Source organism: Heterodontus francisci, chromosome 7, assembly GCF_036365525.1.
Source record: "Heterodontus francisci isolate sHetFra1 chromosome 7, sHetFra1.hap1, whole genome shotgun sequence".
NCBI lineage: Eukaryota > Metazoa > Chordata > Chondrichthyes > Heterodontiformes > Heterodontidae > Heterodontus > Heterodontus francisci.
Genome location: NC_090377.1, coordinates 28,849,549 through 28,872,024, shown reverse-complemented (window position 1 = coordinate 28,872,024; position 22,476 = coordinate 28,849,549). Strand labels below are relative to the sequence as shown.

Genomic DNA, 22,476 nt, shown 5'->3' with positions numbered 1-22,476 from the left:
GTGCCTCCTGTGTTATGTGGTTTAGACTACTCTCCTAAAGTGAGACAGGGAAATACAGGAAAGAAAGGAAAAATAAAGGAAAAAGCAACATTAATTATAAAGTAGTAACAAAAGAGCACACTTTATTAGAGAGTGCCACAGAAAATGAGGGCAAAGTATGGGAGAAAAATGTAGTATGGTTCTAAATAAAATAAGCAGACTAAAGTAGAAAGAAAGGAGACAATGGGAAAGCAAATTAAGGACCAAGAAAAGAGAGAGAAAAAAATTAAGAAAACAAACCTTCATTATGTCATTAACAAATGCTTTCAAATGGAGAACGAGGTGACACAATAAGTTACATTCTGTATTTTACCTCTGGGATGTGGGTGAAAATCCGATGGGATAGGAACCTCCAATTTCTGTTGACTGTAAGGGCCCAATATGAAATACACTCTGTCTCAATCAAGTTCCTCATGGGCATGGGTCTACATCATAAAACTGCCCCCAGTTCAGCACTAATGGGCAATCACAGAGAAGTCACATGATTGCTGGGAGTGGAGGGAGAAAATGTTACATTGATATAGTCGGGATAGTCTGGCTGTGTTATACCTGACCTTGGGTGTGCTTGATATGACATTGGGTGTCAGAAATGAGAAGAGTTCCATTCCCCAGCACTAACACCCATCGCCTAAATGTGCACAAAGATAAATACAACAGAACAAAAATATGTATTTGCCGTCATCGTAAGGAAAGAATATAGTTAATTGTAACATAATTTAGTAAGGATTTAATAAGTATTTATTTATTTTATATTAATTTATTAATTAGTGCTAGAAATGTCAGTTAGAGGGGTAAAGTGCTTCACCTGTGAGATGTGGGAGGTCCGTGACGCTTCCAGCATTCCGGACGTCTACATCTGCAGGAAGTGTACCCAGTTGCAGCTCCTCACTTGGAGCTTGGAGCAGCAACTGGATGCACTTAGGAGCATGCAGGTTTTTTTTAAATTCATTCACGGGATGTGAGCGTCGCTGGCCAGGCCAGCATTTATTGCCCATCCCTAATTGCCCTTGAGAAGGTGGTGGTGAGCTGCCTTCTTGAACCGCTGCAGTCCATGTGGGGTAGGTACACCCACAGTGCTGTTAGGAAGGGAGTTCCAGGATTTTGACCCAGCGACAGTGAAGGAACGGCGATATAGTTCCAAGTCAGGATGGTGGGGAACTTGCAGGTGGTGGTGTTCCCATGCATTTGCTGCCCTTGTCCTTCTAGTTGGTAGAGGTTGCGGGTTTGGAAGGCGCTGTCGAAGGAGCCTAGGTGCATTGCTGCAGTGCATCTTGTAGATGGTACACACTGCTGCCACTGTGCGTCGGTGGTGGAGGGAGTGAATGTTTGTAGATGGGGTGCCAATCAAGCGGGCTGCTTTGTCCTGGATGGTGTCGAGCTTCTTGAGTGTTGTTGGAGCTGCACCCATCCAGGCAAGTGGAAAGTATTCCATCACACTCCTGACTTGTGCCTTGTAGATTGTGGACAGGCTTTGGGGAGTCAGGAGGTGAGTTACTCGCCTCAAGATTCCTAGCCTCTGACCTGCTCTTGTAGCCACGGTATTTATATGGCTACTCCAGTTCAGTTTTCGGTCAATGGTAGCCCCTAGGATGTTGATGGTGGGGGATTCAGCAATGGTAATGCCGTTGAACGTCAAGGGGAGATGGTTAGATTCTCTTTTGGTGGAGATGGTCATTGCCTGGCACTTGTGTGGCACGAATGTTACTTGCCACTTATCAGCCCAAGCCTGGATATTGTCCAGGTCTTGCTGCATTTCGACACGGACTTTTTCAGTATCTGAGGAGTTGTGAATGGTGCTGAACATTGTGCAATCATCAGCGAACATCCCCACTTCTGACCTTATGATTGAAGGAAGGTCATTGATGAAGCAGCTGAAGATGGTTGGGCCTAGGACACTACCCTGAGGTACTCCTGCAGTGATGTCCTGGAGCTCAGATGATTGACCTCCAACAACCACAACCATCTTCCTTTGCGCTAGGTATGACTCCAGCCAGCAGAGGGTTTTCCCCTTGATTCCCATTGACCTCAGTTTTGCCAGGGCTCCTTGATGCTATACTCGGTCAAATGCTGCCTTGATGTCAAGGGCAGTCACTCTCATCTCACCTCTTGAGTTCAGCTCTTTTGTCCATGTTTGAACCAAGGCTGTAATGAGGTCAGGAGCTGAGTGGCCCTGGCGGAACCCAAACTGAGCATCACTGAGCCGGTTATTGCTAAGCAAATGCCGCTTGATTGCACTGTTGAAGACACCTTCCATCACTTTACTGATGATTGAGAGTAGGCTAATGGGGCGATAGTTGGCCAGGTTGGGCTTGTCCTGCTTTTAGTGTACAGGACATACCTGGGCAATTTTCCACATTGCAGGGTAGATGCTAGTGTTGTAGCTGTACTGGAACAGCTTGGCTGGGGGCGCAGAAAGTTCTGGAGCACAGGTCTTCAGTACTATTGCTGGAATATTGTCAGGGCCCAGAGCTTTTGCAGTATCCAGTGCCTTCAGTCGTTTCTTGATATCACGTGGAGTGAATCGAATTGGCTGAAGTTTGGCATCTGTGATGCTGGGGACTTCAGGAGGAGGCCGAGATGGATCATCAACTCGGCACTTCTGGCTGAAGATTGTTGCATATGCTTCAGCCTTATCTTTCGCACTGATGTGCTGGGCTCCCCATCATTGAGGATGGGGATATTTGTGGAGCCACCTCCTCCAGTTAGTTGTATAATTGTCCAGCACCGTTCACGGCTGGATGTGGCAGGACTGCAGAGCTTAGATCTGATCCGTTGGTTATGGGATCACTTAGCTCTGTCTATCGCATGCTGCTTACGCAGTTTGGCATGCAAGTAGTCCTGGGTTGTAGCTTCACCAGGTTGACACCTCATTTTGAGGTATGCCTGGTGCTGCTCCTGGCATGCCCTCCTGCACACTTCATTGAGCCAGGCTTGGTCTCCTGGCTTGATGGTAACGGTACAGTGGGGGATATGCCGGGCCATGAGGTTACAGATTGTGGTTGAGTACAATTCTGATGCTGCTGATGGCCCACAGCGCCTCATGGATGCCCAGTTTTGCATTGCTAGATCCATTCGAAATCTATCCCATTCTGCACGGTGATAGTGCCACACAACACGATGGACGGTATCCTCAATGTGAAGGCGGGACTTCGTCTCCACAAGGACTGTGCGGTGGTCACACCTACAAATACTGTCATGGACAGATGCATCCATGGCAGGCAGATTGGTGAGGACGAGGTCGAGTATGTTCTTCCCTCGTGTTGGTTCCCCCACCACCTGCCGCAGACCCAGTCTAGCAGCCATGTCCTTTAGGACTCGGCCAGCTCGGTCAGTAGTGGTGCTACCGAGCCACTCATGGTGATGGACATTGAAGTCCCCCACCCAGAGTACATTTTGTGCCCTTGCCACCCTCAGTGCTTCCTCCAAGTGCTGTTCAACATGAAGAAGTACTGAGTCATCAGCTGAGGGAGGGCGGTAGGTGGTAATCAGTAGGAGGTTACCTTGCCCATATTTGACCTGATGCCATGAGACTTCATGAGGTCCGGAGTCAATGTTGAGGACTCCCAGGGCAACTCCCTCCCTACTGTATACCACTGTGCCACCACCTCTGCTTGGTCTGTCCTGCCGGTGGGACAGGACGTACCCGGGGATGGTGATGGCAGCGTCTGGGACATTGTCTGTTAGGTATGATTCCGTGAGCATGACTATGTCAGGCTGTTGTTTGACTAGTCTGTGGGACAGCTCTCCCAACTTTGGCACAAGCCCCCAGATGTTAGTAAGGAGGACTTTGCAGGGTCGACAGGGCTGGGTTTGCTGTTGTCCTTTCCGGTGCCTAGGTCGATGACAGGTGGTCCGTCCAGTTTAATTCCTTTTTATAGACTTTGTAGCGGTTAGGTACAACTGAGTGGCTTGCTAGGCCATTTCAGAGGAAATGTAAGAGTTAACCACATTGCTGTGGGTCTGGAGTCACATGTAGGCCAGACCAGGTAAGGACAGCAGATTTCTTTCCCTAAAGGACATTAGTGAGCCAGATGGGTTTTTACAACAATCGACAATGGTTTCATGGCCATTATTAGACTAGTTTTTAATTCCAGATTTTTATTAAGTTTAAATTCCACCTTCTGCTGTGGTAGGATTCGAACCCATGTCCCCAGAGGAATACCATGGGTCTCTGGGTTACTAGTCCAGTGATAATAATACCACTATGCCACCGCCTACCTGGTGGCAGAAAGCGTCATAGACAGGAGTTTTAGAGACGTGGTTACACCCAAGGTGCAGGCAGATAGATGGGTGACTGCTAGAAGGGGCAGGCAGTCAGTGCAGGAATCCCCTGTGGCTATCCCCCTCTCTAACAAGTATACCCTTTTGGATACTGTTGGAGGGGGATGGCCTATCAGGGGAAAACAACAGCAACAGCCAGAGCAGTGGCACCACGGCGGCACTGTTGTTCAGCAGGGAGGGACAAAGCGCAGAAGAGCAATAGTTATAGGGGACTGTATAGTCAGGGGCAGATAGGCGCTTCTGTGGACGTGAAAGAGACTCCAGGATGGTATGTGGCCTCCCTGGTGCCGGGGTCAAGGATGTCTCTGAACGGACAGGGGGCATTCTGAAGGGGGAGGGTGAACAGCCAGAGGTTGTGGTACACATCGGTACCAACGACATAGGCAGGAAGAGTGACGAGGTCCTGCAGGGGGAGTTTAGGGAGTTAGGTAGAAAGTTTAAAGACAGGACCTCTAGGGTTGCAATCTCGGGATTACTCCCTGTGCCACGTGCCAGTGAGGCTAGAAATAGGAAGATTGTGCAGCTAAACACATGGCTTAACAGCTGGTATAGGAGGGAGGGTTTCAGATATCTGGATCTCTTCAGGGACAGGTGGGATCTGTACAAGGACAGGCTGCATCTAAACTGGAGGGGCACAAATATCCTGGCTGCGAGGTTTGCTAGTGTCACTCGGGAGGGTTTAAACTAGTGTGGCAGAGGGTTGGGAACCAGAGCAGTAGGACAGCAGGTGAAATAAATGAGGGGGAACTAGTAAATAATGCCAGTAAGAACAAGAGGAATAGCAGGCAGGGAGATGTTGCTGAGCACAGCGGGACTAGTGGTCTGAAGTGCATTTGTTTCAATGTGAGAAGTATAACAGGTAAGGCAGATGAACTTAGAGCTTGGATTAGTACTTGGAACTATGACGTTGTTGCTATTAGAGACTTGGTTGAGGGAAGGACAGGATTGGCAGCTAAATGTTCCGGGATTGAGAAGCTTCAGGCGGGATAGAGGGGGATGTAAAAGGGGTGGGGGAGTTGCATTACTGGTTAAGGAGAATATCACAGTTGTACTGCGGGAGGACACCTCGGAGGGGTCATGTAGCGAGGCAATATGGGTGGAGCTCAGGAATAGGAAGGGTGCAGTCACGATGTTGAGGGTTTACTACAGGCCTCCCAACAGCCAGCGGGAGGTAGAGGAGCAGATATGTAGACAGATTTTGGAAAGATGTAAAGGTAACAGGGTTGTAGTGGTGGGTGAATTTAACTTCCCCTATATTGACTGGGACTCACTTAGTGCTCGGGGCTTGGATGGGGCAGAATTTGTAAGAAGCATCCGGGAGGGCTTCTTGAAACAATATGTCGATAGTGCAACTAGGGATGGGGCTGTACTGGACCTGGTATTGGGGAATGAGCCCGGCCAGGTGGTCGAAGTTTCAGTAGGGGAGCATTTCGGGAACAGTGACCATAATTCCATAAGTTTTAAGGTACTTGTGGATAAGGATAAGAGTAGGCCTCGGGTGAAGGTGCTAAATTGGGGGAAGGCTAATTATAACAATATTAGGCAGGAACTGAAGAATTTAGAATGGGGGCGGCTGTTTGAGGCTAAATCAACATCTGACTTGTGGGAGTCTTTCAAACGTCAGTTGATTAGAATCCAGGACCAGCATGTTCCTGTGAGGAAGAAGGATAAGTTTGGCAAGTTTCGGGAACCTTGGATAACACGGGACATTGTGAGCCTAGTCAAAAATAAAAAGGAAGCATCCCTAAGGGCTGGAAGGCTGGGAACAGACGAAGCCCTTGAGGAATATAAAGACAGTAGGAAGGAACTTAAGCAAGGAGTCAGGAGGGCTAAAACGGGTCATGAAAAGTCATTGGCAAACAGGATTAAGGAGAATCCCAAGGCTTTTTATATGTATATAAAGAGCAAGAGGGTAACCAGGGAAAGGGTTGGCTCACTCAAGGACAGAGGAGGGAATCTATGTATGGAGCCAGAGGAAATGGGCGAGGTACTAAATGAGTACTTTGCATCAGTATTCACCAAAGACAGTACAGTGGTTAGTACCACAGCCTCACAGCTCCTGCGACCCGGATTCAATTCTGGGTACTGCCTGTGTGGAGTTTGCAAGTTCTCCCTGTGACTGCGTGGGTTTTTGCTGGGTGCTCCGGTTTCATCCCACAGCCAAAGACTTGCAGGTTGATCGGTAAATTGGCCATTATAAATTGCCCCTAGTATAGATAGGTGGTAGGAGAATATAGGGGATGTGGTAGGAATATGGGATTAGTGTAGGATTAGTATAAATGGGTGGTTGATGGTCGGCACAGACTCGGTGGGCCGAAGGGGCTGTTTCAGTGCTGTATCTCTAAATAAAATTTAAAAAAAGTAGAAGGACTTGGTGGATGATGAGTCTAGGGAAGGGAGTGTAGATAGTCTGGGTCATGTCATTATCAAAAAGGAGGTGGTGTTGGGCGCCTTGCAAAGCACTGAGGTAGATAAGTCCCCAGGGCCTGATGGGATCTCCCCCAGAATACTGAGGGAGGCAAGGAAAGAAATTTCTGGGGCCTTGACAGAAATCTTTGTATCCTCATTGGCTACAGGTGAGATCCCAGAGGACTGGAGAATGTTGTTCCTTTGTTTAATAAGGGTAGCAAGGATAATCCAGGAAATTATAGGCCGGTGAGCCATATGTCAGTGGTAGGGAAATTATTAGAGAGGATTCTTCAAGGAAGGATTTAGTCCCATTTGGAAACAAACGAACTTATTAGCGAGAGGCAGCATGGTTTTGTGAAGGGGAGGTCGTGTCTCACTAACTTGATTGAGTTTTTTGAGGAAGTGACAAAGATGATTGATGAAGGAAGAGCAGTGGATGTTGTTTATATGGACTTCAGTAAAGACTTTGACAAGGTCCCCCATGGCAGACTGGTACAAAAGGTGAAGTCACATGGGATCAGAGGTGAGCTGGCAAGATGGATACAGAACTGGCTCGGTCATAGAAGACAGAGGGTAGCAGTGGAAGGGTGCTTTTCTGAATGGAGGGCTGTGACTAGTGGTATTCCGCAGGGATCAGTGCTGGGACCTTTGTTCTTTGTAGTATATATAAATGATTTGGAGGAAAATGTAGCTGGTCTGACTAGTAAGTTTGCGAAAGACACAAAGGTTGGTGGAGTTACGGATAGTGATGAGGATTGTCAGAGGATACAGCAGGATATAGATCGGTTGGAGACTTGGGCGGAGAAATGGCAGATAGAGTTTAATCCGGACAAATGTGAGGTCATGCATTTTGGAAGATCTAATGCAGGTGGGAAGTATACAGTAAATGGCAGAACCCTTGGGAATATTGACAAGCAGAGAGATCTGGGCGTACAGGTCCACAGGTCACTGAAAGTGGCAACGCAGGTGGATAAGGTAGTCAAGAAGGCATACGGCATGCTTGCCTTCATCGGTCGGGGCATAGAGTATAAAAATTGGCAAGTCATGCTGCAGCTGTACAGAACTTTAGTTAGGCCACACTTAGAATATTGCGTGCAATTTTGGTCACCACACTACCAGGAGGCTTTGGAGAGGGTACAGAAGAGGTTTCCAGGATGTTGCCTGGTCTGGAGGGCATTAGCTATGAGGAGAGGTTGGATAAACCCGGATTGTTTTCACTGGAACGACGGAGGTGGAGGGGTGACATGATAGAGGTTTACAAAGTTATAAGCAGCATGGACAGAGTGGATAGTCAGAAGCTTTTTCCCAGGGTGGAACAGTCAGTTACTAGGGGACATAGGTTTATGGTGAGAGGGGCAAAGTTTAGAGGGGATGTGCGAGGCAAGTTCTTTACACAGAGGTTGGTGAGTGCCTGGAACTTGCTGCCGGGGGAGGTGGTGGAAGCAGGTATGATAGCGACGTTTAAGAGGCATCTTGACAAATACATGAATAGGATGGTAATAGAAGGATTCAGTCCCGGGAAGTGCAGAAGGTTTTAGCTTAGACAGGCATCAAGATTGGCGCAGGCTTGGAGGGCCGAATGGCCTCTTCCTGTACTGTACTGTTCTTTGAAAATAACTTGCCTTTGTATCGCGCCTTTAACAACCTAAGGATGTCCCAAAGCTGTTTACAGCCAATGATGCATCTTTGAAGGTCACTCAGTAATGTTTGGCAAGTGTAATATCGGGAAATCTGTCAGCCAATTTGTGCACAGCAAGGTCCCACAAACAGCAATAAGATACATGAACAGATATCTGTTTTAGTGATGCAGGTTGAAAGATAAATATTTGCCAGGAACACAGGCGAATACCCTGCTCTATTTTAAATAGTGCCAGGAGATTTTTTATGTCCACCTGACAGGACAGACAGGACCTTAACATCTCATTTGAAAGAAGGCACCTCTGACAGTGCAGTGCTATGCTGAAATGTAAACCTGGATTATGTACTCAAGTCTCAAGAGTGGGGCTTGGACCTGTGAGCTTCCGATTCAGGGGCAAGAATGCAACCACTGAGCCAAGGCTGACACTATGTGCAGCAAGAAACCCACTCTTGCAGTCTAGTTCAGAATTTATCTGTAGAAATATACCCACTCTTTCTATATTAGAAACTGCCAGTTACTTTCTCACAATGAAAAATTGGGAAGGACAGATTAGGTCAGATAGAAAATAAAATTAAGTTTAATCAGGGGAAGGGAAGAGAACAAGCATAATTAAAGCAGTTGATTTTTCATTTAACTTGTTTTCACTTCTTATTTTAAGACCTTTGGTCGATACTATAAGGCTAATCCTTGCCTGGATGATTGCAGCTCCAACAAGACTCAAGAAACTCGACACCATCCAGGACAAAGCAGCCTGCTTGATCATCACTACATCCACCACCTTAAACATTCAGACCCTCCACCGCCGGCATACAGTGTGTACCATCTACAAGATGCACTGCACCAACTCTCTTTCAAAATCACCTCCCTAACCTGGAACCTCTACCACCTAGAAGGACAAGGGCAGCAGACACATGGGAACATCACCGACTGCAAGTTCCACTCCAAGCCACACATCATCCTGACTTGGAACTATACTGCTGTTCCTTCACTGTCACTGCGTCAAAATCCTGGAACTCCCTCCCTACAGGACACCAAATGGACTGCAGCGGTTCAAGAAGGTGCCTCACCACACCTTCTCAAGGGCAATTAAGGATGGACAATAAATGCTGGCCTTGTCACCAACATTCACATCCCATGAATGAATAAAAAAATCCTGACCTTTATGCATAGTTTTATTACTACAAGTAGCAGTGTGTGAATTTATAACTTTCAAAATCAGGCAGGAACATCCCTAGACTAAAAATTAATTATCCAGTTACTACAATAGTTAACCCCAAAAAGATCAGATTTTTTTTTTACAAGGGGTACCAAGTGATGTTTGACACAATGCAGTGGGAAAAACAAGCTATTCAGTTACTCACAGGCAGATTCAAATTTTTAAATAAAAAGGAGACATTTATCAGTTTTAAATCTAATTCAGACAAATCAGGCAGGAAATAAGTGCCCCCTCCCCCAATGTAATAATTTTTTAAATATACAGTTCATTCCTGAAGAACCAAACTAAGACAAGAAAATAATCCAAAAGGTACCTTGGCCATTTTGCTCGGTTTCTGCACCAGCCACCTGCCCTGCAGAATAGAAAACAAAATGAGTACAAGGAACTCAATTAATTTAAAGAATTCCACAATTAACTTTGACAACTTTAAATTGGCACAGATGAAAGCAGCCCTATGTTTCTCTGGTTTAAGCACCCAGGCTTTCTCTATTCCAAAATTTAAAAAAAGTGCTGGAAATACTCAGCAGGTCTGGCTGCATCTGTGGAGAGAGAGACAGAGTTAATGTTTCAGGTCAATGACCTTTCATCAGAACTGGCAAAGGTTAGAAATGTAATAGGTTTTAAGCTAATAAAGCAGGGGTGGGGCAAGAGAACAAAAGGGAAGGTGTTGATAGGACACAGGATCACAGAGAATAAGTGACAAGGTGGTCATGGGACAAAGGCAAATGGTGTGTTAATGGTATAGTGGAAGACAAAGCGTTAGTGCAAAGAGGGTGTTAAATGACAGAATAATGAAAGCCCTAGCCAAAAGCACAAACATGAAAAAAAAAGTGGGCAGGCACATGGTAAAAAAAAGTCAGTCCCACCACCCCAGGAATCAGTCTGGTAAACCTTCGCTGCACTCCCTCAAGAGCAAAAACATTCTTCCTCAGAGAAGGAGACCAAAACTGCACACAATATTCCAGGTGTGGCCTCACCAAGGCCCTGTATAATTGCAGCAAGACATCCCTGCTCCTGTACTCGAATCCTCTCGCCATAAAGGCCAACATACCATTTGCCTTTTTTTAACCGCCTGTTGCACCTGCATGCTTACCTTCAGCGACTGGTGTACGAGAACATCCAGGTCTCGCTGCATATTCCCCTCTCAGTTTATAGCCGTTCAGATAATAATCTGCCTTTCTGTTTTTGCTACCAAAGTGGATAACCTCACATTTATCCACATTATACTGCAGCTGCCATGCATTCGCCCATTCACTCAACTTGTCCAAATCACCCTGAAGCCTCCCTGCATCCTCCTCACAACTCACCCTCCCACCCAGTTTTGTGTCATCTGCAAATTTGGAGATATTACATTTAGTTCCCTCATCTAAATCATTAATGTATATTGTGAATAGTTGGGGTCCTAACACTGATCCCTGCAATACTCCACTAGTCACTGCCTGCCATTCAGAAAAAGACCCATTTATCCCTACTCTTTGTTTCCTGTCCACCAACCAATTTTCTATCCATCGCAATACACTACCCCCAATCCCATGCACTTTAATTTTACAGGCTAATCTCTTATGTGGGACTTTGTCAAAAGCCTTCTGAAAGTCCAAATAAACCACATCCACTGGCTCCCCATCATGAACTCTACTAGTTACATCCTCGAAGAATTCTAGTAGATTTGTCAAGCATGACTTCCCTTTCGTAAATCCATGCTGACTCTGTCCGATTCTACCACTGTTCTCTAAGTGCTCTGCTATAAAATTTTTGATAATGGACTATAGAATTTTCCCCACTACTGATGTCAGGCTGACTGGTCTATAATTCCCTGCTTTCTCTCTACCTCTCTTTTTAAATAGTGGGGTTACTTTAGCTACCCTCCAATCTGTAGGAACTGTTCCAGAGTCTACAGAATCTTGGAAGATGACCACCAATGCATCCACTATTTCTAGGGCTACTTCCTTAAGTACTCTGGGATGCACACCATCAGGCCCTGGGGATTTATCGGCCTTCAATCCCATCAATTTCCCCAACACCATTTCTCTACTAATACTGATTTCTTTCAGTTCCTCTCTCTCACTAAGCCCTGTGTTCCCCAACATTTCTGGCATGATATCTGTGTCCTCCTTTGTGAAGACAGAACCAAAGTATGCATTTAGCTGGTCAGCCATTTCTTTATTCCCCATAATAAATTCCCCTGTTTCTGACTGTAAGTGACCTACATTTGTCTTCACCAATCTTTTTCTCTTCACATGCCTACAGAAACTTTTACAGTCAGTTTTATGTTCTTCGCAAGCTTGCTCTCGTACTCTATTTTCCCCTTCTTAATCAATCCCTTGGTCCTCCTTTGCTGAATTCTAAACTGCTCCCAATCCTCAGGTCTGTTGTTTCTCCTGGCAAATTTATATGCCTCTTCCTTGGATCTAATGCTATCTCAAAGTTCCCTTGTAAGCTATGGTTTGGCTACCTTTCCCTTTTTACTTTTGCACCAGACAAATGTAAGAACGTGTTTAGCCAGGCACAGGAGGGTGATGTGGATGGGGACTGGTTGGGCCTCTGTTCAATGAAGAAGTGAAGAGCCCTCAAACCGTCCTGTTGAGGGACGGAGGTGTAGAGAGAACTTATTTCTTCCTATCTTGACTCTATCTTTTCTCCCCTGGTCCAGTCTCTTCCCACTCACATCCGTGACTCATCTGACGTCCTAAGCCATTTTGACAATTTTCAAATTTGGGTTATAAAAGATACAATCTGGGTAAACGGCCTGCCCCAACATAATTGCATGAATCAACTGTCCAAAAATGCAATACACTGTACTGCTTTAAAAATTCAATGTCAATTTTCTGCACATTTAAAAATATGAAAATTGTACATCACTCATTTAAAACACCGTGCAAATCATCACACAAATTGGCATTTTTAGTAGGTCGCAATAAGCCTAATGCTTTGGAAATAAACAACTTATACAGCACCTTTAATGTACTAAAATATCTCATAGTGCTTCACAGGAATGTAATCAGACAGCTGGAATACTTTTAAATTCACTTTTCAGTGATAAGAAACTAGTTATTCAAATACTTCTTCAGATAAACATTTAAATGTTCACTCTAATGCCTAGTTTTATTTTCAACACTCCATTATCAATATAGAGATTTGGGACAACAGCATGTTTCTTTTTTCTTTCTTTCTTTTGGGCCTCCTTATCTCGAGAGACAATGGGTAAGCGCCTGGAGGTGGTCAGTGGTTTGTGAAACAGCGCCTGGAGTGGCTATAAAGGCCAATTCTAGAGTGACAGGCTCTTCCACAGGTGCTGCAGAGAAATCTGTTTGTCGGGGCCATTGCACAGTTGGCTCTCCCCTTGCGCCTCTGTCTTTTTTCCTGCCAACTACTAAGTCTCTTCGACTCGCCACATTTTAGCCCCGTCTTTATGGCTGCCCGCCAGCTCTGGCGAACGCTGGCAACTGACTCCCATGACTTGTGATCAATGTCACAGGATTTCATGTCGCGTTTGCAGACGTCTTTAAAGCGGAGACATGGACGGCCGGTGGGTCTGATACCAGTGGCGGGCTCGCTGTACAATGTGTCTTTGGGGATCCTGCCATCTTCCATGCGGCTCACATGGCCAAGCCATCCCAAGCGCCGCTGACTCAGTAGTGTGTACAAGCTGGGGATGTTGGCCACCTCGAGGACTTCTGTGTTGGAGATACGGTCCTGCCACCTGATGCCAAGTATTCTCCGGAGGCAGCGAAGATGGAATGAATTGAGACGTCACTCTTGGCTGACATACGTTGTCCAGGCCTCGCTGCCATAGAGCAAGGTACTGAGGACACAGGCCTGATACACTCGGACTTTTGTGTTCCGTGTCAGTGCGCCATTTTCCCACACTCTCTTGGCCAGTCTGGACATAACAGTGAAAGCCTTTCCCATGCGCTTGTTGATTTCTGCATCTAGAGACAGGTTACTGGTGATAGCTGAGCCTAGATAGGTGAACTCTTGAACCACTTCCAGAGCGTGGTCGCCAATATTGATGGATGGAGCATTTCTGACATTCTGCCCCATGATGTTCGTTTTCTTGAGGCTGATGGTTAGGCCAAATGCATTGCAGGCAGCCGCAAACCTGTCGATGAGACTCTGCAGGCACTCTTCAGTGTGAGATGTTAAAGCAGCATCGTCAGCAAAGAGGAGTTCCCTGACGAGGACTTTCTGTACTTTGGACTTCGCTCTTAGACAGGCAAGGTTGAACAACCTGCCCCCTGATCTTGTGTGGAGGAAAATTCCTTCTTCAGAGGACTTGAACGCATGTGAAAGCAGCAGGGAGAAGAAAATCCCAAAAAGTGTGGGTGCGAGAACACAGCCCTGTTTCACACCACTCAGGATAGGAAAGGGCTCTGATGAGGAGTCACCATGTTGAATTGTGCCTTTCATTTCGTCATGGAATGAGGTGATGATACTTAGTAGCTTTGGTGGGCATCCAATCTTTTCTAGTAGTCTGAAGAGACCACGTCTGCTGACGAGGTCAAAGGCTTTGGTGAGATCAATGAAAGCAATGTAGAGGGGCATCTGTTGTTCACGGCATTTCTCCTGTATCTGACGAAGGGAGAACAGCATGTCAATGGTCGATCTCTCTGCACGAAAGCCACACTGTGCCTCAGGGTAGACGCGCTCGGCCAGCTTCTGGAGCCTGTTCAGAGCGACTCGAGCAAAGACTTTCCCCACTATGCTGAGCAGGGAGATTCCACGGTAGTTGTTGCAGTCACTGCGGTCACCTTTGTTTTTATAGAGGGTGATGATATTGGCATCGCGCATGTCCTGAGGTACTGCTCCCTCGTCCCAGCACAGGCATAGCAGTTCATGTAGTGCTGAGAGTACAGCAGGCTTGGCACGCTTGATTATTTCAGGGGTAATGCTGTCCTTCCCAGGGGCTTTTCCGCTGGCTAGAGAATCAATGGCATCACTGAGTTCTGATTTGGTTGGCTGTATGTCCAGCTCATCCATGACTGGTAGAGGCTGGGCTGCATTGAGGGCAGTCTCAGTGACAGCATTCTCCCTGGAGTACAGTTCTAGGTAGTGCTCAACCCAGCGGTCCATTTGTTTGTGTTGGTCAGTGATTATGTCCCCCGATTTAGATTTGACTGCATTATCAATATAGAGATTCAGGACAACAGCGTGTTTACCCACTGGAAAGCAGGGATCAATTGAAAATGATCCATAGAGTTAGCAGAGGCTGACTCAATGGATATTGCTGGAGTAGATTTTACTCTGAAACAGCAATTTTTTTTATCTTTCAGCAAAGATTTCTTTCTATGGTCTGGTAAGGAAAATTGCTATTAGCAAAAAAATCTATAGAGTCAGAGTTTTACAGCACAGAAACAGGCCCTTCAGCCCAACACGTCTGCGCTGACCATCAAGCACCCGTTCTAACTAATCCCATTTCCCCGCACTTGGCCTGTAACTTTGTATGTTATGGCATTTCAAGTGCTCATCTAAATACTTCTTGAATGTTGTGTGTTTCTGCCTCTACCTTTCTCCAGAGGAACCTTCTCCTTCATCGGTACTCAGAACTGAATACCAGTTAGAAAGTGGGATGTCCTCTGGGAACTCCTGCACTACCTGCCCTGACTTCTTTGTCCATCTGGCAGCCACCCAGTCACCCACCGACTGTGCTCGCCTAGGCACCGGCTTGACTACCTCCTGAAACGTGCCATCCATGTAGTCCTCCACCTCGCGGATGTGCCACAGTGACTCCAGCCGCCGCTCAAGCTCCGAAACCCAACGCTCAAGCTTCTGCAACCGGAGACACTTTCTGCACACATGTTCACCAAGGTCACATGGCACTTCCATGACTTCCCACATTGCACAGGAGGTACATTCCGCTTGGCCAAGCTGCCCTGCCATTACTTTCTTTTACAATGAGAAAAAAAAACTTGCTAGCGTAATAACTTACCAGCTATTTACAATCAAACTTTTATCCCCTGTACCTTTGAGGCCGAGAAAGAAAAAGACCAAAGAGCACCACCCCCAGCCAACGAAAATACCCACATTTAACTTACAGCCTCACTCCATGCAAACACTAGAATAGCCAGTTAATACTAAAAATTTACAGGTAGCTATCCTAGGGCTTTAATTTAAAAGGAACCTTTTTTAAAAACTCCAATCAATCAGTTACCCCCAGGCAATAACAGCTGCTGCCCACCGACCAATCAGCACCCAGAATTTCAGTGATGTCACTATTCTTTTTTACTAAATCCAAACAGAGCGCGCGCAGAAACAGTCAGAGAGCCTGCTGCTGCCCCGGACGTCAGGTAGATGAAGGGTCTCGAGCCCCGCTCTTTATTTATAGGTTTTCAGCCCTGTTCTTTTCAGGTCCGCTGCTGCCCCGGATGTCAGGTATATTTGTTTCAAACAAAGCAGTCTATATTAATTTAACAGAAGTAATCCTCCACCCCATCAGGCTGAGGTACAAGCACTCCCTCCTGTGTTATGAAGTCCAAGGTCACTAATTGGGTCAGTAATTTAAAACCAAAAAACAAACAGTCTGAAGAGAAATAATCCCATTTGCCTAAATATAGAGATGCACATTGAAAAATAACCAAAGAATTGTAGAAACTCCTGTTATTAAAGTTTATCGGAACCTTTTGAATAATAAGTTTGGTTTACACCTATCCCACCACCATCTTTTTACTCTCCAAAGCGTTAAAAATTATAAAAATATCTTGGGCGGGAAGGAAGGAGAAAAACAGTCATCCTTATTTTGGTGGACAGACAAATGATTATTTGACAGCTACTGTCTTCCCCCAACCAGTAGAAATTTTAAATTATCACAGATACCACACCTTCCCCCTTCAGATGAACAGGAAAATACTGGTCACACGGTCACTAAAGGCAACCAGAAAAAAGATGGATTTCAAAATCACTGGTGTTGATAACAGTCTGAAAGCAAATGCTTTGGTCAACTGGCCCAAGTTAACAAACCCTATTCCTCATTTCAAACACAAAAGCTATTTCTTCACAATTACTTTTTAAAAAATCACTTATTAACAAAATTCATATGGATTTGGAAGGTAACATTCCAAGTATGCCATTCCTAGTGCTTGTTTACAGCAGTGGGCAATTCTGAACATCAATTTCTTATTATTTTACATTCAATGCAGAACTAATGTAACAATATTCTCTAATTATAGATCTACTTTTACACCAAGTAGATTTCTCACTGCTTTTTTACTAACTTCAAAATAGCTGGGGAAAAAAAACAAATTGTGGCTGATCCACAATTCAGGACAAGGTTAAATGCACATATGAAATGCGTCACAGAGACTCACAAATCAATGCTTACACAACATTCAGGGTGAGAGTTCCAGGAGAGTTTGGAGGCGTCAAGACTGAAAGCATCAGCCTGACTCGTTTGATGCCCACCCCTAGGCACTGCTCACTGTTGACAAGTGGAAGATGGCAGTCTTCATGTGGCCAACTCTGTCACGTTAGAAATCATCAAGCTAGTAACTGATCATTCATCAACAATCCTGGTCTCCAGAGGCAAACTCAAGTCACCATTAAATCCCCTTCAGGTGAAGCAACGCACCAGATGAGTCCCGGAACAAGGATCTTTTAACTCAACATTGAACTGCAAATATCTCCAACATGTTGAAGACACATTAACGTCCTCACACTCAAGACACCCATGCCTCCAATGACCAATGGGCCAGCTGTTATTATATCCATGAATACAACCTCATGACTAACCACCACCACTCAAAATATGGCCTGGCCATAAATGTGCAGAACACCATCATGGAGTTTGATGCATTCCCCCCAACTGAAGAAGCAGCCACCTACAGCACTGCCATCAAGATAGGGGAGCTGCATATTACCAATATATACAAAATCCTTAATTCAAAATGGCCTAAGCTAGAGCTCCCAGGTGCACCAATTCCAGCCCTATATATTGGTGACTTTAACAGCACCGCACTACAAGGGGCTATGAAGCAAGTGAAGCAACAGCAAATACTTCAGATCTCAGTGGAAGATCTGCATCTGGTCTTTGATCCCAAATTGTGAGTACCTTTCCACTCTGCTCAATGACAACATGACTGCAACCCAGACCTCGCTATTGTTTCCAAAGATCAAGGTGGGAGCATGCTTCATACATCCCATAAAATCTTCCCAACCTCCCTAACAGCCAACATAGCCCCATCATCATTCACATTGGCGTCAAAATCCCAATGATTCTGTTGAAACTAATCCCACAGAGGAACCTGGCCAAAGTTGAAGAAATGGTGATCCAAATCCCTGCGACATTGGAATATGATCATTGGTTTGTTTGCCGCTTTACCATTGTCTCCAAGAAGAGCATTCCCCCCCGGTTTCTGGGAGGAACACATGCTGTGCTGGACAAAAGAGACTCAGGAGCTGCTCTGACAGCATGAGTCAGACAGCCCACATATTGTGAAAACAACTGCTTGAAAATACCAAGCATGAGATCCATCATCAACTACACCAGACAATGATCACCATCCTTCCACAAGACCCCACCGCCATCACCACAGATGAAATGAAGGAGAGATGAGCCTCAACGAAGAAAGGAAAGGTGGCCATTGGAGATGGTATCACCCAACATTTCTTCTTCACCTTGGCTGAAGAAACTGTACATCAACATCATGGAAACCAGATGCATCCCAAAAACATGCAGGTAGCAAAGGTCATTGCCATATTCAAATCTGGCGAGCCTACAAACAACGTGGGAAGCTTAGACTTATTTCATTCCTGTGTACCACCTATAAACTCCTGCAATGTAACAACCTCTGGAGAATCAGCACTCCCGTTAAGTTGGTGATCCCCAAAGAACAAGTGGGTTACTGGCCTAACTGCAGTCACTGCAACCAAGCCTTGCAATGCACACTGAGGCCTGATTTCAGAATAAGCCAAAGACTGGTGCAGCCTGTCATTCAGCCTAGGACAGGATCTGGATTGAAGAATTGATGCTGAAGCTCGCAAGGATCACCCTCTGTCTCTAAATACTGAGCCGGTCATGGATAATGCTGAGCAATAGGTGACTTCGTGTCCATTTGGGTGACAAAGTTAGCTTGTCTTGGTTCCTCAACAACAGGTGCCACAAGCCTCAGTACTTGCGCTGATGCTTTTAAATGTCTTCACAAGTGACATGGCATCAATGCAGGTTATGTGGATAACCTTGCTCTAGCAACACAAGCAGCCACCTTCAATGACAGAATCCACCTTGAACGGGGCCCTAACACCACGGTAGAATATTTCCAGAAATAGAAGCTCAAGCCAAACCCCCACAAAACACCAGTCTAACAAATTTGATTGAATTTTTCGAGGAGGTGACTAGGTGTGCAGATGAGGGTAAAGCAGTTGATGTAGTCTACATGGACTTCAGTAAGGCTTTTGATAAGGTACCGCATGGGAGATTGGTCAAGAAGGTAAGAGCCCATGGGATCCAAAGATCCAAAATTGGCACAGTGGCAGGAGGCAGAGGGTGATTGTCGAGGGTTGTTTTTGCGATTGAAAGCCTGTGACCCAGTGATGTACTGCAGGGATCAGTGCTGGGACCCTTGCTGTTTGTAGTGTACATCGATGTGAATATAGAAGGTTTGATCAGCAAGTTCGCAGATGACACAAAAATTGGTGGTGTCATAAATAGTGAGGAGGATAGCCTTAGATTACGGGATGATATAGATGGGCTGGTAAGATGGGCGGAGCAGTGGCAAATGGAATTTAAACCTGAGAAATGTAAGGTGATGCATTTTGGGAGGACTAACAAGGCAAGGGAACATACAATGGATGGTAGGACCCTAGGAAGTGCAGAGGACCTTGGTATACTTGTCCATAGATCACTGAAGACAGCAGCACAGGTAGATAAGGTGGTTAGGAAGGCATATGGGATACCTGCCTTTATTAGCCGAGGCACAGAATATAAGAGCAGGGAGCTTATGATGGAGCTGTATGAAATGCTAGTTAGGCTACAGCCGGAGTACTGTGTACAGTACTGGTCGCCACGCTATAGGAATGATTTAATTGAACTGGAGAGGGTGCAGAGGAGATTCACCAGGATGTTGTCTGGGCTGGAGCTATGAACAGACTGAAAAGGCTAGGGTTGTTTTCCTTAAAGAGAAGGCTGAGGGGGACCTGACTGAGGTATACAAAATTATGAGGGGCATACATAGAGTAGATAGGAAGAAACCTTTTCCCTTAGCGGAGGTATCAATAACCAGGGGGCATAGATTTAAGGTAAGGGACAGGAGGCTTAGAGGGGATTTGAGGAAAGGTTTTTTCACCCAGAGGGTAGTTGGAATCTGGAACACACTGCCTGAAGGGGTGGTAGAGGCAGGAACCCTCACAACATTTAAAAAGTATTTAGATGAGCACTTGAAATGCCATAGCATACAAGGCTACGGGCCAAGTGCTGGAAAATGGGATTAGAATAGATAGGCTTGATGGCCGGAGCGGACAAGGTGGGCCGAAGGGCCTGGTTCTGTGCTGTATAATTCTATGACTGCATTTCATCTCTAACAGGAATGGAAGCACACCCTGAAAGCAACATGCTGAGGCAATACTGTGCGAAATAACCCCACTCTGACCTATCTCGGAGTAAAGCTGGACTGCACACTAACCTTCCATGAGCACCTGAAGAAGGTGCCACCAAGATGAAGACAAGTGTCAACCTAGTCCAGAAACTAACAAGTACAAACTGGGCAGCATCAGCATCAATGCTTTAGACATCAGCAATGGGCCTTGTATATGCTGTAGCCGAGTACTGCGTCCAGGTATGGACCAGAAGTAGCCACACTCCACTTGTTGATGTCCAGTTGAACATAGCAATGTGTTGTATCACTGGAACCCTCAAGTCGACTCCAAGACCCTGACTGCCTGCGTTGTCACAAATTGCTCCCCATCCATTCGTCACAATGTTGCAATGCTCTGGGAAGTCCAGTGAATTGAGGAAAACAAACATCTCCCCACCCCCCTGAGCCTCAACAACGTACCTCAACACCACTTCAGTCACGCAAGCCCCTGCTTAACATTCCACAATTCAACTTCAACCTTGATGAAGCTTGAAAAACTGAATGGAGTTCATAAGAAGTCACAAACACACAGAGAACACCCCTGACTCTGACCTTCCGCAAAGCTAACAGGCAACTATAAAATGCATCTGCATAAACCACGGGAGGTGCGGATTCTTGATACACAAATGGAAAAATTAAAAACTCTCCAGCGCACGAGTGTGATCATCCGGAGCAGACCACGGAGCATATAACGACTCAATGTCCAACTCACAGTTACGAAGGACGCAGCACAGCGATACACTCAACAACAGCTTAGTTTTATATAGCGCCTTTAACGTAATAAAACGTTCCAAGGCGCTTTACAGGAGCATTATAAAACAAAACATAACATAACATCGACCACATAGGGAAATATGAGGTCAGATGTCAAAAAAGCTGGTCAATAGGTGTGTTTTAAAGGAGGAAAGCGAGGTAGAAAGACACAGGGAGGGAATTCCAATGCTTAGGGCCTAGGCAACTGAAGGCATGGCCTGCAATGGTCGAGTGATTAAAATCAGGAATGTTTAAGAGGCCATAAATAGATGTGCAGATATTTTGAAGGATTGTGGGGCTAGAGGAGATTACAGAAACACAGAGGGACGAGGCCATAGTGGGATTTGAAATCACGGATAAGAAACATAAAATCAAAATGTTGCTTAACCAGGAGCCAATGTAGGTCAGCAAGCACAGGGGTGATAGGTGAACAGGACTTGGTGCGAGTTAAGACACGGGCAGCAGAATTTTGGATGATCTCCAGTTTATGGAGGATGGAATTTGGGAGACCAGCCAGGAGAACACTGGAATAGTCAAGTGTAGAGGTAACATTGGCACAAATGAGGGTTTCAACAGATGAGCTGAAAACAGTGGTGAAAATGGGCAATGGAGGAGGAAATAGGTGGTCATAGTGATGGCTTTAATATCTGGTTGGAAGCTCATCTTGGGGTCAAACATGTCACTAAGGTTGTGAAGAGTCTGGCTTAGTCTCAGGCTGTCACCAGGGAGAGGGATGGAGTCAGTAGCTAGTAAATGGAGTTTGGAGCAGGGACCGAAAACAGTGGCTTCGGTCCTCCCAATATTTAATTGGAGGAAAATTTCTGCTCTGGAACAGTCAAGAGAGGTGGTGGTGAGGTACATCTTAGTGTTGTCAGTGTATATGTGAAAACTAATGATGTGCTTTCGGATGATATCGCATGTGCGTGAGACATGATGGGCGGGGGAGGGGGTGGTTAGACCAGCTACTCCTGTGACAATTATGTGACTTAAGCACCTGAATGTAAAATTATAGCTGTTGCTCTACATCAGCCGTAAGAGCGTGTTGACCAGATGAGGAAAGCTTTCCAGATCAGGCCTGGCCAACAGCTGCTGGGCGCCACTCACAGAGCTTTACACTGATAGTAAATGTTATAATGACCTGGCCATAGGGCACTACCACCTCCTCCCGCTTAAACTCACAGGCAGATCCACCCTCACCCTCACCCTCCTCCTCCTGCTGCTGCCGTATCTGCAACCACCGTCTCAGCAAAGGCTAACTTCTCGGCCTCCCCGCTCCAAAACGCACGTCCGCATACGCACGACGTCATCACGCCTCACATCACCTGTAACCATGGAGCTCCATAGCAGCAGGGCCTACCTAACGTTCTCAAACCTTATTCCCTCAGGCGATCAGCTATTTAGACATTATAAAGGTTAATAAAAGCAATAGATATATAAACACAGTAGTCGGGAAAACAAATTACGGCATGAAGTGGAGACAATAGATTATTTTTTTCTATTAAAATTTAAATTAAACCCCGTCGGTAGGCTTGCTCCGAGAGAGTAATTTCTATTGGTTGGTTTAATGACACTGTGAT

The 22,476-nt window shown here is 45.8% G+C and overlaps 1 protein-coding gene across 9 annotated transcripts in view; it reads right to left on the bottom strand.

The window, feature by feature from the left end:
- Window positions 1–22,221, bottom strand: part of mmadhcb (metabolism of cobalamin associated Db) — a 57,363-nt gene extending 35,142 nt beyond the window's left edge. For 4 of the 9 annotated variants that reach the window (XM_068034940.1, XM_068034933.1, XM_068034934.1 and 1 more), the window contains exons 1-2: window positions 22,103–22,221; window positions 9,898–9,931 (exon numbers count right to left, since the gene is read on the bottom strand). In XM_068034940.1, the coding sequence (XP_067891041.1) occupies window positions 9,898–9,931; window positions 22,103–22,206 (138 nt within the window). In that variant the 5' untranslated portion in view covers window positions 22,207–22,221. Of the gene's footprint in view, window positions 1–9,897; window positions 9,937–22,037 lie in introns of all 9 variants that reach the window. The other 5 variants (XM_068034936.1, XM_068034938.1, XM_068034937.1 and 2 more) reach the window with 5 other exon arrangements.
- Window positions 22,222–22,476: the final 255 nt, after the last annotated feature.